At 45.7% G+C, this 15867-nt stretch overlaps 1 protein-coding gene across 1 annotated transcript; it reads left to right on the top strand.

The window, feature by feature from the left end:
- Window positions 1-1159: 1159 nt before the first annotated feature.
- Window positions 1160-10048, top strand: LOC136398122 (microtubule-actin cross-linking factor 1, isoforms 1/2/3/4/5-like). The gene is made up of 7 exons (XM_066372528.1): window positions 1160-1289; window positions 3927-4444; window positions 5224-5400; window positions 5662-5785; window positions 7381-7589; window positions 7976-8290; window positions 9986-10048. Exons 1-7 carry the CDS (start codon window positions 1160-1162, stop codon window positions 10046-10048), a joined length of 1536 nt encoding a protein of 511 aa, XP_066228625.1.
- The last annotated feature ends 5819 nt before the right edge of the window (window positions 10049-15867 follow it).

The raw sequence follows: 15867 nt of genomic DNA on the forward strand, positions 1-15867 counted from the left end.
TTTCTCCAAAAATGTTTTGGTACTTACACAAATGAAAGGTAATGAGGGGAAACTGCCTCATAGAGAGCATAGACTCATGAACAAGGGCTGTTTCAGGAACAGATCTGTGAACCAACATTTTATTTTTTACAAGAAACATCCTGAAGAATTTTAAGTCAGGAATAGTTGGTAGGAAATTCATATTACTCCTACCCCCCCCCCCCCAAAAAAAAATCTGGCTGCTGAGTGCTCAGTACTCTAGTTGGAAAATGTCAGAAAGAATTTAGTGAGAAAGAGGTACTCTGAGGAGGACAATGCAAATGTCATATTTCTTCCAGGAATCTAGACTCGTGACTCGAGAGTGCTGGGGGGATGGGGAGTATTCGTGGGCTGCAAGCCACCCCCCACCTGCCACTGTGGTTTCAGTGGGAGTCAGCACTGGGATACCCTGTGAGAAGGGAGGTCTCAGGTGGTCTTGTGTGCCCACTCGGCACTGGCAGATTGAATTGGAATCCTTTGTCTGGCCACAGACTCTGATGCTAACAGGGAAGTAGAGAAAAGAGAAATAAGTTACTTGAAGACGAATTCTGAGCTATATGAATGTATCCCATGGCATATCTTTTCAATCAATTAAAATACTTGGAGAGTCAGAAAATAGTTTCAGAACTTAATGCTCTTTTGACAGAGAAAGGGATAGCAGGAGACTATTTCCCTTAGGGAGGAGCAGCCAGGGAGTTGAGTGTGACTGTGTTCTCTCTTACCCTAGGAGGCAGTGTATCACTTGCATATCTAGAAAGGATGCTGTGAGACTTGCTGGGGTGCCAGGACTAAATCGCCTCCTAATAAAATGAAGCCTTTTAATAAAATCCTGGGATTTTCTCCCTCCCACTCTACCTTTTAAAACAGTAAGGTATAGAGAAAATCTAGAGATAATTTTAAATAATTATTTTTTTCAATACATTTAGATGCTTGTTCTTTTTTGTGGGTCAGTGACTGATTTCACCGTGTCTTGGAGCTTCTCTTTTTCTTTAGCGTAAAAATTTCCCTCTTGACTTAACCTGTACCCTGTAATTGCTGAGTATCTGTGGCCTTCCCACTGGGCTCCCTCTGTGGCTTTCAGAGCAAGGCAGTAAAGGAACTGGCTGAAAACAGAAGTCAGATCGATGCTCTCTTGGATTGGATGGCCTCAGTGGGCTCCCCTGCTGGACAGATGGAGCGGCTGTCAGGAGCTAGCCTGGAGAAAGGAGACTTGGATACCACTGATGGTCACACGGGAGTGAACCACACCGCAGAGAAACTGGACAAGCGATGTGAGAAGATGAAGGTGAGGGTGTTAGCTTGTCCTCACTGTGCTGGGGACTCTCTTCTGCCCTGGACAACTTACCATAACCTTGCTCATAGATCCAGTGAGCTGTTCAGTTTATCTCTTTGATGTCTCAGCAGCTTTGTCACTGTTGGGCGCTCACCTTGCAGTACTCTGCCCCTTACTTTGCACAGCGCTGCTCTGCCCTTCATAATCTTTCCCCTAGGCCCCCCTTTCTAGTGCTTTTGTGCTTTCCGCTAGTGTTCTAGGCCTCCTCTCATCTTTCAGAATATACTTTTCTAGTCTTGTCCATTTATGACATTTCAGTTATCATTTATACTAAATAATTACATGTGTATATTTGTCTCCAGCCCAAATGCCTGTGCTGAGCTTCAAGCCAGTATATAAACCTCTATCGGTGACTTGGAATCACAAGCGCCTCAAACTGACAAGTGGAACTCATGTTTCCTATACTGCCCCTCCCTGATCAAACACGTTCTCCTTCCTGTATGCCCACTCACTGCCTGAATTAGACCTCATCTTAGATTCCTTTCCCTGCCTCACTGCCCCATATCGCATCGGTCATCAAACCCCATGTTGCTTATCTCTCTTTCACAGCAGCCACACTGCTTTATCTCCAGTGAGATGTTATTGTAGTTCCGACTGCTATCAAGTCATCTTCTACTGGTCTCCTTTCCTGTTGGCTTTTATCCTCCAATCCATCCCCCACACTAAAGGGATCTTTCTAACATGCTATACTCTTTTAATGGTTTCCTATTGCACTCATGAAACCATTTCTTACTATGTATCTCTACTCATTTATTCATTCATTTAGCAAATATTAACCACCTGCTATATGACAGGCATTAGAGATTAACCAGTGAACCAACCAGATAAAGTGTCTCCTGGGACATTAACTGACATGTGCAGGCACATTGTATTACATGATTGAGGGATGCTTATATATTCAGGGCACTTAAAAACACATGGATCACATGTTTTAGTAGTGATATCTTTCTAGCAAAGCCAATCTGATTTAGCTGGAGCGCTTCATTGAACAGCTTGTGTGGTCCATTGCCTTATCATGTACTAATAGGATTTCTGCCTCTGGCATGCTTCTGTGCTTGGAAGATTCATTGTGTTGTGTCCCCCCCTAAGCCCTGGCACTCTTGTAACAGCACAGAGCAGAGATGGTTCTGCTGTCATGGGAACCTTCCTGACACCTCCTGCTGGCAGCAGTCAGCTTGCCCAGGGCTATCTCCATTCTAGGAAGGAAACTGCCGTATTGATGGTGGATGGGTTAGAGGATGAGAAGGAGACATCTGGATGTTATACAGATAGGCTATATGGTGCTATACGCTCCCTGCTATCTATGTGAGCAGGATATATATATATATATTTGTCACCCCCGCTTCCCTGAGAGGATGTTGGAATCTGAGGCTATCAGATTGCTGTTGGTACAGGCTAAAATTGGATAATATCCTGAAGAAACGTAGGCAATAGTCCTTCTCTCAGTAGTTGCGTAAACAGTATAGATATTTAGGCACACTGACTGAGCTCCCACTGACTTTTGTTAGACTCGGAAAGAACATTGTTAAAACAACCACTACTTGCCTGACCAGGCGGTGGCGCAGCAGATAGAGCGTCGGACTGGGATGCGGAGGACCCATGTTCGAGACCCCGAGGTCGCCAGCGAGAGCAGGGCTTATCTGGCTTGAGCAAAGCTCACCAGCTTTGACCCAAGGTCGCTGGCTTGAGCAGGGGGTTACTCGGTCTGCTGTAGCCCCACAGTCAAGGCACATATGAGAAAGCAATCAGTGAACAACTATAAGTGCCACAACAAAAAACTGATGATTGATGCTTCTGATCTCTCTCCATTCCTGTCTGTCTATCCCTCTCTCTGACTCCCTCTCTGTCTCTGTAAAGAAACAACAAAAAAAAACCCACCACTACTGTCCTCCTTTCACTTGTATTCCTTTGGAATAGAAAGAAGGTCCACATAGAAACACATGGAGATAGCACATACAAATGGCCTGTTCTGTCCAGAAACACTATTTACTCTAATATATAAATTTTTTACTAACAAATTAATTTTTCTAGATCTTTCCTGTTAGGGACGTAGGTAATTGTCTTCACAGATAATTGACTGACAAGTCCCAGCTAAGAATTTGCAGTTTTTATATTGTCCCATGTGTGGCTCACCCAGCTTATTCTCTCCTTCCATTAATGTAGGTAACTATTAGTTGGCAATTTGTACCTTCTCTTTGACTAAGGTAGTTTAGTGAAGAGAGTCAGGTCAGGAGTTCATCCCTTAACTATCTGCATGACCTTTATCAGTAGTGTGTCTTTTTGGTATTCACTTAACCCTATCTTTAATATTGATATTATATTGTCTTCCCACATTGCATATTGTGCCACAAGTCAGATGAGATAATACATATAAAATATGTTTAAGAAGTATGTTTCTATATGTGTTAGTTCAGCTGGAATTGGCATATGGCATCATGCTTAGAGAGAAAGAGATTAGTGATTTCTGAACATCTATAAATGTGGTCTATGAATTTCTCTTTCACCTTTAGTTATAGTTATAATCAAATTGTTCTGGTTTCTGTACTGATTATCCTTTGGGGGATTTTTTGCCAAGGCCGACACCAAGAATTGCTGTCTCAGCAGCCAAATTTTATCCTGGCCACCCAATCAGCTCAGGCCTTTCTGGACCAGCATGGCGACGATCTCACACCTGAGGAGCGACAGACGCTGCAGGAAAAGCTAGGAGAGCTCAAGGAACGCTACGCTACTTCCCTGGCCCAGTCTGAGGCAGAGCTGAAGCAGGTGCAGACGCCACGGGGTGAGATGCAGAGGTTTCTGCAGGACCATCAGGAGTTTGAAAACTGGCTGGAACGGTCTGAGAAGGAGCTGGAGAGCATACACCAGGGAGGCAGCAGCCCCAAGGCCCTTCCCTCCCTCCTCAAGCGGCAGGGCAGCTTCTCAGAGGACGTCATTTCCCACAGAGGAGACTTGAGATTTGTGACTATCTCAGGACAGAAAGTGTTGGACACTGAAAACAGCTTTGAGGAAGGCAGAGAACCATCAGCAACTGGAACCTTAGTGAAGGACAAGCTGAAGGATGCAACAGAGAGATACACTGCTCTCCATTCAAAGGTATGGAAGAGGCTCTGGCAGCCTCTGGGTCAACGATCGTGGCAGCCCCCACACTACTGTGGGTGGTTTCTGAGGCTTAGAAACCTCACAACACAGTGAGTGAGCTCATCTGTATATAGACTACAGGCAGAATGTCTTTTTGAGCTGTGCAAAAATGTAAAATGTAGAGGCCTATGGGCTGATGCCTGATCCTAGCCATACTGGGTATGTCTCACTCTGGTGATGAAGGTGGAGGTGCTCACCTCTTATATCTTGACCAGCAGACACAGCTCCCGAGAGACATAGCACAGGGGAAGCTTGCACCACGTACGCAGTCTGTGTTCCTGGACAGAGCATCTAGGGTTAATCCTTATTTTCACTCCTATCGAAGACCTCTGTTTAGCTCCTCAGGTATAGAGTCTAGTGAGTTCTTCTTACTTTTATTGTGCTTTGTACCAATACCTCTTAACCCTTGAAAAGGAATACTTTTGTACCTCTTAATGCCATTTCTGCCTGCAACCTGATGTATATTATTGAATACTTTGGTGGTTTGTCATCCAACTCACTAAATCTTCTCTTGTATGTAATAAAGTTGAGGTGAATAGTAGAATCAAGCAGCAAGGAACTCACTCATAAAAGGTCGTTGCTACCCCTCTATCCATGGAGGCCTCGGTACTACTTCTAACTGTAGTTACGGTGAGTTCCCTGTAACAAAGCCGGGCCTCTCTTTGGACTCGGCCTAGGCAGCTGCTACCTTTTGCCGGGCCTTGCTTAAGCTTGCTTTCCCTCCTCTCTGGCAGTGTACACGATTGGGTACTCACCTGAACATGCTGCTAGGCCATTACCGGCAGTTCCAGAACAGTGCTGACAGCCTGCAGGCCTGGATGCAGGCTTGCCAGGCCAATGTGGGGAAGCTCCTCTCAGATACTGTTGCCTCTGACCCTGGGGTCCTGCAGCAGCAGCTTGCAACAACAAAGGTAAGACAGGACACAGGCTGTGGTTTTGTATGGCTTACAGTATCCAAAAGTAAAACAAATACTGGTATTTAGGTTAAAAGCTGCTGTTGGGTTGGGATGCCTGGGAGAAGATCCCATTCCTAAACAATTTATTCTAGTATCTACGGCTGTGGATAAGCTGAGACTTACTCTGTAAAGCATCTTAGTAGTCCTGGATTCCTAGAACCAGCTTTGATTACTCACTCACATGTTTTTCTTTTGTCCTTTTTCATGGACAAGCAGCAGTTGCAGGAGGAATTGGCTGAGCACCAAGTACCTGTAGAAAAGCTCCAAAAAGCAGCTTGTGACCTCATGGGAATTGAAGGGGAGCCAGCCCCAGACCACAAGCGTGTTCAAGAAACTACAGGTGTGAAGTGGCAACAGGAATAATGTGGTCTTAAATCCTAGTATGTACCTCTGTAATAGATCCCATTGTGTTCTGTAAGTATCTGATCCTAGCTGGGTGCTGAGGATATAAACATGAATAGGTTACCCTCTCATGAACTTGATTCTTCTGTCATTGAAGGGCCTTTGCAGTCTGGCTTCAACCTCTTTTCCCTAGGCTTTCTGCCTTCTATCCACACCCTACATTTTCCTCTCCCAAGTAAATTTCGCATTTCTTTCTTTCTTTTTTTTTTTTTGTATTTTTTCTGAAGCTGGAAACGGGGAGAGACAGTCAGACAGACTCCCGCATGCGCCCGACCGGGATCCACCCGGCACGCCCACCAGGGGGCGATGCTCTGCCCCTCCGGGGAGTCGCTCTGTTGTGACCAGAGCTACTCTAGCGCCTGGGGCAGAGGCCGAGAAGCCATCCCCAGTGCCCGGGCCATCCTTGCTCCAATGAAGCCTCGCTGCGGGAGGGGAAGAGAGAGAGAGGAAGGAGAGGGGGAGGGGCGGAGAAGCAGATGGGCGCTTCTCCTGTGTGCCCTGGCCGGGAATCGAACCTGGGACTTCTGCATGCCAGGCCAACACTCTACCACTGAGCCAACCGGCCAGGGCCAGATTTCACATTTCTTAATTGCTTTACCCCTGAAGTTTTTTCTGTTGCTTAGCTGATAACATTAATTGTTTACCATACATAATGAAATCTTGCTTGTGCTTCAAGATGTGGCCAAGAGGTTGCTTGCTTTGTAAACTCCTGACTTCTGCTGGAAAAGAGGTCTCCTGACCTCCCAAAAGAAATGAGAGAGAAATAATTGTTCTTCTTTCAGGCTTCTCTAGTACTCTTAATCCCAGTGTGAGGCACTCGTGCTTTTGTCTTCACGGTTAGTTGTGATGTGCCTTCCTCTGCCTATGCTCTTTTACATTTATAAAAAGCAGGATTTGACTGTGATTGTCTTTAGTCCTCAGCTTCTATCACAATTTCTGGCACTTAGTAGGTGCCAAATAATAATGCTATGGAATTCGGCTCAACTACTAATGCCCTTTAAGCTTATTCCTTCTATTTGTCTTGATGTCTATTACTATGATAATTAACATGCCATTTAAATACATTCTTTTTTTTTTGCATTTTTCTGAAGCTGGAAACGGAGAGACAGTCAGACAGACTCCCGCATGCGCCCAACCGGGATCCACCCGGCACGCCCACCAGGGGGCGACGCTCTGCCCACCAGGGGGCGATGCTCTGCCCATCCTGGGCGTCGCCATGTTGCGACCAGAGCCACTCTAGTGCCTGAGGCAGAGGCCACAGAGCCATCCCCTGCGCCCCGGCTATCTTTGCTCCAATGGAGCCTTGGCTGCGGGAGGGGAAGAGAGAGACAGAGAGGAAAGCGCGGCGGAGGGGTGGAGAAGCAAATGGGCGCTTCTCCTGTGTGCCCTGGCCGGGAATCGAACCCGGGTCCTCCGCACGCTAGGCCGACGCTCTACCACTGAGCCAACTGGCCAGGGCTAAATACATTCTTTTTTAAAAGCATAACACAAAAATAGTCTCCACTCTCTTTTTTCATGGCCTTGACTTTCCAGATTCCATACTTGGCCGTTTCCAAAGCCTGTCCTGTGGCCTGGTCGAACGCTCTGCTCTGCTGCAGAAGGCGATTGCCCAGTCTCAGAGTGTGCGGGAGAGCCCGGACAGCTTGCTGCAGTCCATCCGGGAGGTGGACAAAAACCTGGAAGAGAAGCAGGTGGCATCCCTCTCATTGGGAGTCATCCAAGAAGCCCTTGCCACTAACATGGTGAGACCTCTACCACCAGAGTTTCATATAGGTTATATTTGCCATGTTCCATAATTGTATCACTTTGCAAAAGTAACAGGAGAAGAATTCATTTTTATGAATCTTCTGATGATGAGACTTTGATTGACTAGTCCATATGAAGATATTCCTACCTAATTTCCAAACCATTGTTAAACTTGAAGAACAGTGGTGACAGCATAGTCATTTGGTGGAAGGGGTTCTAGTACTAGGGGGAATGAGACATAGGGAACTCTGAAGGCTTCGTTGCAACTCTAAACCTCCTTGAGGGGGTGAGCATGTAGTTATTACAAGTTTATTAGTCTGTGGCTCGGGTCTCCTAGAATAAGTGAGCCAGGAGCTTGGCAGCCATGTTTTTTTGATGACAGAAATTGAAGCAGGACATTGCTCGGCAGAAGAGCAGCTTGGAGGCCACCCGTGCGATGGTGACCCAGTTCATGGAGAACGCAGACAGCATCACGGCTGCAGTACTGCAGGGCAAGCTGGCGGAGGTGAGCCAGTGCTTTGAACAGCTCTGTCTACAGCAGCAAGAGGAGAGCTCTCTAAAGAAGCTCCTGCCCCAAGCAGAGATGTTTGAACATCTCTCTGACAAGCTGCAGCAATTCATGGAAAACAAAAGTCGTATGCTGGCCTCTGGAAATCAGCCAGATCAAGATATCGCACATTTCTTCCAGCAGATCCAGGTGAGGACGTACCTGCCAAATGACAAGACAAAGGGAAAACAAGGGTGAGGAGGGGACCAACATTTATTGAGCGCATACGTTGTCAGTCAGTGTACTGGAAACTTTACCGTAAAGTTATCTTAGAATTATCACAACCATCCTGCAAACTAGATATTGTTTGTCCATTGTTTTAAAACATACCCTAATTTTTCACTCATAATACATGTTCAGCCCGATCAGAAGGATACTTAGCTCATCATAGTCACTCAGGGATGCAAGTTGATGAAAACTTCATCCTGACACAAGTTTTTATGATTATTGCTTCACTAGGAAGAAAGAATATCATATACATTTTGTTAATTGAAGCAAGCTTTACTTGCCTGCAGCTGACTGATATGTAATCCTGCCAAGTAACTAGAAGGCATGGAAGTAGGAATATTTGGTGAAGAGTATTATCTACCAAACATAGATACATATATCCAGCAGTGGAATTGCTGGGTCATAATATATAGCCAGCCAACCTGTGCTCTGGAATGGCTGCCCATTCTGTTTCATTAGCCTTTCTATTCATTTACTATAGTACACTATTATTAATTACCAGAACTTTAAGGTATGTTTTAATATCTGGTATGCTCTCATTCTTGTTTTTTTTCCTTCAGGATTTTTCATAGCTATAAAAATATGAACTTTATGAATCAACTTTATTCTATAAAAAAATTGATATTTTTATTTGGGTCATATTAAATTTACCTATACATACATACATACATGTATATGTAAATACACATTTTTATGGACACCTTTCCATTTATTCAGTCTGCTTTTGTATGTTGCAGACTGTTTTACTCATAAAGATTTTATGTTTCTTATTAGCTCATTCCTGAAATTGTACCTTTTGTGTGGCTATTGTATGAAGTCTTCACACTTGATTTTTATATGTTGGTTTTATGTTCTGATACCTTATTTATTGAATTACTTCATTGTTTGATTTATTTGTATTTTTGATTCTCTTGGGTTTTGCAAGTACACTTTCATGTAATGTGAAAATGTAGTTTTATCTCTTTCAATTTTTCTGCCACAAATTGTTTTCTCTTGCCTAACATCTTCAATGCAATGTTAACTAATAGTGGAGAGAGTGTTTGCCTGGTTTTTGGAAGAAGAGGTAGACTGTAGAAGCTTAGAGAGGTGTAATGGCCTAAGATCACAAGCCAGTAAGAGGCAAAACTGCCATTGAATTTCAGGTCTTTTTGATTCCAAAACCTCCATTCTTTTCATTCCCTTATGCTGCCTAGCTTCTTTCATCTTTTAGTGTGTACTTATTTTTCTCCTCCAAGGCAATGCCTTCTCATTCCATAACTAGAATGGGCACAACGGGGTCTGAGGGGGAGCTGGGCCAGGGGTGGGGGGAGAAGAGGGCGGGACTGTCCCTTGTCAGGGGATTTGCTCTGCTTGGCGAGACTCCTGCAGTGCGGCTCCCGTCCTTCGCCCTCCCGGGGGCGGGGCTTTCCCTCCGGCCTGAGGGCCGCGGGGGCGTGGCCTGCTGAGCCGAGCGGCTGGCGCCCGGGCTCTCTCTCCCCGAACCGCGCGGAAGCCCCTCCCCCGGTGCCTCGGCCTCCAATCCCCTCCCTGTCCGCTCGGGTCTCTCCTTTTCCTGCCCCCGCCCCGCTCCCTCTCCGCCCTCCTCCCCTGAGCTCTGCGTCGCTCCTGGGCTTCCAGGGCAGCTGCCCGCCCGGCGCGGCTGAGGCGCGGCTGAGGCGCGGCGGCGCCGGGAGGGCGTGAAGAGCCGCCCGCCAGCCCGGCCCTTCCAGCGAGCCGCGGGCAAACGGCGCCTTTTGTTCCCAGCCAGAAGTTTTCGTGCCGAACCATGACAGCTGCGGGCCGGGAGGTCGGCGGGGCCGGCGGCGCGGGAGGCGGCGAATACAGGCGGCTGCTGGACATGCAGCCCACGGCGCGGCGGCTGCGGCCCGGGGACTGGCGGCGGCGGGGGAGGCGGCAACCACAGCACGCGGGACTCAGCTGCCGGAGGGACAAACTAACTTCCGGAGCGCGGGACCCGAGGCCGGCGCGGCCCGGAGCCACCTGCCAGCCCGCGGTGAGGCAACCCTGGCCCTCGGGGTGCGCAGCGTGGCGCGGGGGAGCGGGCCGCGCTGAGCGAGCCCTTCCGACAGACCCGCGGCGGCTGCTGAGCATCAAGTGTGAAAGCACAGATCCAAGAGCAGAAGGTCAGTGAGAATGTTGGGACAGGGAACTCTAACAGCCGCAGGGAGTGGCAGACAACACATTCGCTTACACTTTAAGAAGCGTGTTCAGTTTTAGTGGAATCCTCACATACTTTGTGTGATCCTGAAAGAGAAAGGTAGACATTTATTTTTACTATCTTTAATGCACTAGTTTACTGTGGCATGTATTGGACTGAACACTTTGACTTAAGTATCCTATTTCAATGTTTTAGCCACAGCTTTAGCTTAAGAGGTTTTTGGTGTTTTAGGGTCAGCAAAATTTTAAACAATGCATTTATATAATTTTATGTATAAAGAAAAGTCTATCTAAATATCGGGAGGGTGTTAATTTTTATTTCAGTGCATTTTTCTCCCGGTTCAAAGTAAGTTTCCTGTTAGTCACGTAATGATGGCAGTCACTGCTCCATTTAAAAACTTAAATGTATGAAAAGTTTCCGTGGATGGTAGGAACTGTGCTGTACATCTTATGTTTTTGCCTCAAGGTGAAAAAAGTTTCTTCTATTATTAAGCTTAGTATTTGGTTGGGGTGGGGATTGGGGACTTGTTTTTTATTCTTATTGTGAATTTTAAAGTGACCGACCCCATGTTATCACTTTTCATTCTTTTTAATCATGTGTACGATAGCTGCTCCAGCGACCCTTGGATGATCGAAAGGCCACTGTAGACATGCTTCAAGCAGAAGGAGGCAGACTAGCCCAGTCAGCTGAACTGGCTGATAGAGAAAAAAATCACTGGACAGTTGCAGAGTCTGGAAAGTAGATGGGCTGGGCTCCTCAGCAAGGCAGCAGCCAGGTAAGGCCAGAGGCGTTTTGAGAATGGGTCAGAGAAGGTTTGTTTTGCCCTATTTTTGACTTGCTATCACTGAGATGCTCTAAAAGCTCCTGGGTGCTTCATACAGTGCTTTGAAAGGTATTTAATGGCTTTTATCTTAAAGAGGGTACAGTCTTACAGATGATCCTCATAACCAGAATATCTCTCAGGTTATGAGTGTCACTCCTCCCTAAATTACTGAGACCTGGAAGACACCTTGGTCTGTTTTTCTGCTGCAGCATAATTGTGATTCCAAACAGACACAAGATTCCTGCCATCCAGCCAGTTAATTTTCTGAGTGTTTGAAACAGATTTTTCCCCTTCATATTTATAAACAATGTTTTTGATACTTAGAATTGAAATTTTCACTGATTTTCTTTCAGCTTATTAGAATATTAGATGTTTTTGCATCATAGAGCTAGTCTGTGGTTCTGTTAAATGTGCTTTCAAGAAATGCATAAATATTACTTTCTTCAATAAATGGCAAAAAGACAGGTAGTATACTTTTCTCCTCCAAGGCAATGCCTTCTCATTCCATAACTAGAAGTTCCCCTAGTGTCACATGGGCTTAATAAGTCACAAGGATGTCTTTACTTTCAGCCTGTACAGTCCCCATTTTTAAAAATAAATGATAGCTGATCAGAAATCAATATGAGAGTAGTAGAGTTGATTATTGATTATTTCTTATTGTGGACTAATTCAGTTGTCTGCCAATAGCAGACTTCAAATAACTTCCTCCTCAGTCTGTTTACTTTCCCCTGCTCATGGCTTATGTCTTATCTGAGTTACAAAGCAATTCCTTGCCCATATTAGAAAAAACAAAAATAAAAGAATTCAACTTATTTTTACTTCCAAATTGCACGGCTTTTCTTCTTTCTCTGGCCATTTCTATCAGGATTGCCATTAAACTTCCAGTTACCCAGGCCTAAAACCTCAACCCTACTGTTAGTTCCCCTTACCTCCTACCAGCACCCCCAGTTTGTCACATCTACCAGCATGCTAACTTCTGTCCATTTTACGTCTATGGGGTCTTCCAATTCATGTACCTCAGTTCATGACTTGAGTTCTCATTTGGCTTAGTTCACATGAAGTAGCTTCCTAACCAGTCACTTTACTCATCACTCTGCTGCCACTTACCCCAAGGCCTTTGCCTCTTTGCACACTCAAAAACATTAAATGTTGCCTGTAAATAAAATCTAAACTATCAATAGTTAACCCAGCATTCAAAACTTTCTACTGTTTGGTCTTAATTTACCTTCTTAGTTTCCCCTATTCCTCTCAGTCTTTATACAGTGTGTCCGTAAAGTCATGGTGCACTTTGGTCACAGTAAAGCAACAAAAGACGAGAGAAATGTGAAATCTGCACCAAATAAAAGGAAAACTCTCCCAGTTTCATACCTATTCAGTGCAGATCAATGTGGGCTCACGCACAGATTTTTTAGGGCTCCTTAGGTAGCTATCCCATATAGCCTCTACAGACTCGTCACTGACGGCTGGCCTACCAGAATGGGGTTTCTTCACCAAACTGCCGGTTTCCTTCAACTGTTCATCCCACCGAGTAATGTTATTCCTATGTGGTGGCGCTTCGTTATAAACGTGCCGGTATTCACGTTGCACTTTGGTCACAGATTCGAATTTAGTGCGCAACAGAACACACTGAACTTTGTACCGTCCGCATCTCCACTGGCATGGCCGTGGGGTGCTCTGCTGTATACACGGTATTACATCATCATCTGCGCGTGCGCACATGCTGCCACATCATCCTACAGAAACTGGGAGGGATTTCCTTTTATTTGGTGCAGATTTCACATTTCTATCGTCTTTTGTTGCTTTCCTGTGACCAGTCAAAAGTGCACCATGACTTTACAGACACACTGTATTATAGGTAAAGAAAATCCTGTTTTGTTCTTCAGTATCTTCTCTCAGTCTCCTATTCGGTCTTTTTGCTGGTAGTGTTGCATCTCCACAAAATACTTTTGCCATCTTCCCTTCTTCTGTGAATTCCCTAAGTACAGCGGTACCTTGAGATACAAACAGACCAACGTACAAATTTTTTAAAGATAAGAGCTGTGACTTGGTCCGTATTTTTGTTAGAGATCCGAGGGAAATTCCGAGAAACATGTCATGATTCATTCGGGAAGCTGCCGCTAGTTAACACGTTGGCACACGGGTCCAGTATCGGCAGTTTGATATATGAGTTGACTGACTTTTGAACTCGGTTACAGAACAAATTAAATTCGTATCTCAGGGTACCACTGTATAGAATAATCTCACCTTCCTCTTAAATAGCTGTTTATCAGTACCTTGCACTATGGTTTTTATTAGTTTACGTAGTAATTATCTCCTGGGTCTATACTTTCATTAAAGTCATGATTTGTTTCTAATGGACCTATGATTCTTGTTCTTCCCTACTCATTCCCATCCTCCTGGCCTAACACCAGTTTTTAGGCCATTTTTTAAAAAGAAAAATGTCAAAAGCAGCTTCATTTGCTATAGACATTTTAAAGATCTTTTTGGAGTTTTTTTTTTTTTTTTAGAGTACTTGATTATTTTTTTAATTTCTTTTTTTACAGAGAGAATGAGAGAGAGGGGAAAGATAGGGACAGACAGACAGGAACGCAGAGGCATCAATTATCAGTTTTTCATTGTGGCACTTTAGTTTTTCATTGATTGCTTTCTCATATGTGCCTTGACCGTGGGGCTACAGCAGAATGAGTAACCCCTTGCTCAAGCCAGCAACCTTGGGTCCAAGCTGGTGAGCTATGCTCAAACTAGGTGAGCCCGCGCTCAAGCTGGTGACCTCGGGGTCTTGAACCTGGGTCCTCCGCATCCCATTCCGACGCTCTATCCTCTGCGCCACCGCCTGGTCAGGCTAATTTAGAGTTTTAATACTAGATTTTCGATGCCTCTATATTATTTTAGGTTTTCTCTTTGAACCCCAGGTTCTGTATACATTGAGTTAGTCACACTTCCAGAATCCAAAATTAGAGATGAATCAGAAAGACAAATTAGGGCCAATTTTTTAAAATGAAATTCTAGTTTAATATTAATCTTTAAAATAATATGTTATTGTTTGCAAGAGAGAGAGAGAGACCAGTGAAGCATCAACTTGTAGTTGTGTCACTGTAGTTGTTCATTGATTGCTTCTCATACATGCCTTGACTGGGGGACTCAAGCCGAGCCAGCGACCTTTGGCCTTCAAGCCAGTGACCATGGGATTATTTTGATGATCCCATGCTCAAGCTGATGAGCCTGTACTCAAACAGGTATTACAATTCAGTACAAGATTTTTTTTTAATTCAATGAGAGGAAGGGAGTCAGAAACTGACTCTCACATGTGCCGTGACTGGGATCCACCCAGCAAGCCCACTAGGGGACACTGTTCTGCCCACCTGAGGTGTGGCTCTGTTGCTCGGCAAGTGAACTCTTCTTAGTGCCTGAGGTGGAGGCAATGGAGGTTGGCCTCAGCGCCTGGGGCCAACTCACTCTAATAGAGCCATGGCTGCAGGAGGGGAAGAGAGAAAGATGTGAGAAGGGGGAGGGGTGGTGATGCAGAGGGGCACTTCTGTGTGCCCTGACTGGCAATCAAACCCAGGACATTCACACGTCTGGCTGACGCTCTACCACTGAGCCAACTGGCGAGGGCCCCAAGATCATACACTATAAGCTTGAACTCCTGCTATGGATTCTTGAGTGGGTCCTAGTTCCAGGCCCTCACTTCTGTACCTAAGACACAGAACAATTACACATACTGGGTGAATTCTTGTGGAGCCTACTTTAAAGAATGTCTCTACAGAACTGTAGCGGTCACTGCTGATTGAGGGAGGACAGCCGTGGGGGGGGGGTACAGTGCCCAGTTCTGGGAGGAGAGCCTTGTAGGCATGTTGCCATTGTAGCAGTTTCCAGTCCAGGAGGGTCAGAGGCCCTTGCAGTGGTCAGCATTCCTGCTCAGATTCTGGGGCCCCACGGAACCAGCTCCAGCCCACAACAGAGCTTTGTCTTGCAGACTGACGATTTTGAGAGCTTCCGCCATGAAAAACTGGACCAGATCAATAAGCAGCTCATCTGGGCCCACTAGCTGCTATAGGGCATTGACGAGGCTCTGTACCGGTGTCTGTGGGAGGTGTCCCTGAGGAAGGAGTTCATCAGCTGCGTCCAGGAGGCTCTCGGAGGTACAGCCTGCCCCAGGGGTTGCAGAAGTCTGGTTGTCCTGATGCACTCAGGGCGGCTGTCCTAAGCTGACAGGTCACATGAAGGACAGGGCAGGGGTGCCATCTGCATTCTGTGACTCACATGCCATACATGCTTGTTGGCAGGATTTCTATCAGGACAGTATATTTCTCATGCTCTTGGGTCAAAATGACTTCCTTGGCTATTGTGCCCCCCACACTGCATGCTGACTATGAACGTCTGGGGATCATTTTCTTAAAAATCTCAGGCTCTGGCCTGACCAGGTGGTGGCGCAGTGGATAGAGTGTCGGACTGGGATGCAGAGGACCCAGGTTCGAGAACCCAAGGTCGCCAGCTTGAGTGTGGGCTCATCTGGTT

The sequence above is a fragment of the Saccopteryx leptura genome, chromosome 3 (assembly GCF_036850995.1).
Source record: "Saccopteryx leptura isolate mSacLep1 chromosome 3, mSacLep1_pri_phased_curated, whole genome shotgun sequence".
Lineage (NCBI taxonomy): Eukaryota > Metazoa > Chordata > Mammalia > Chiroptera > Emballonuridae > Saccopteryx > Saccopteryx leptura.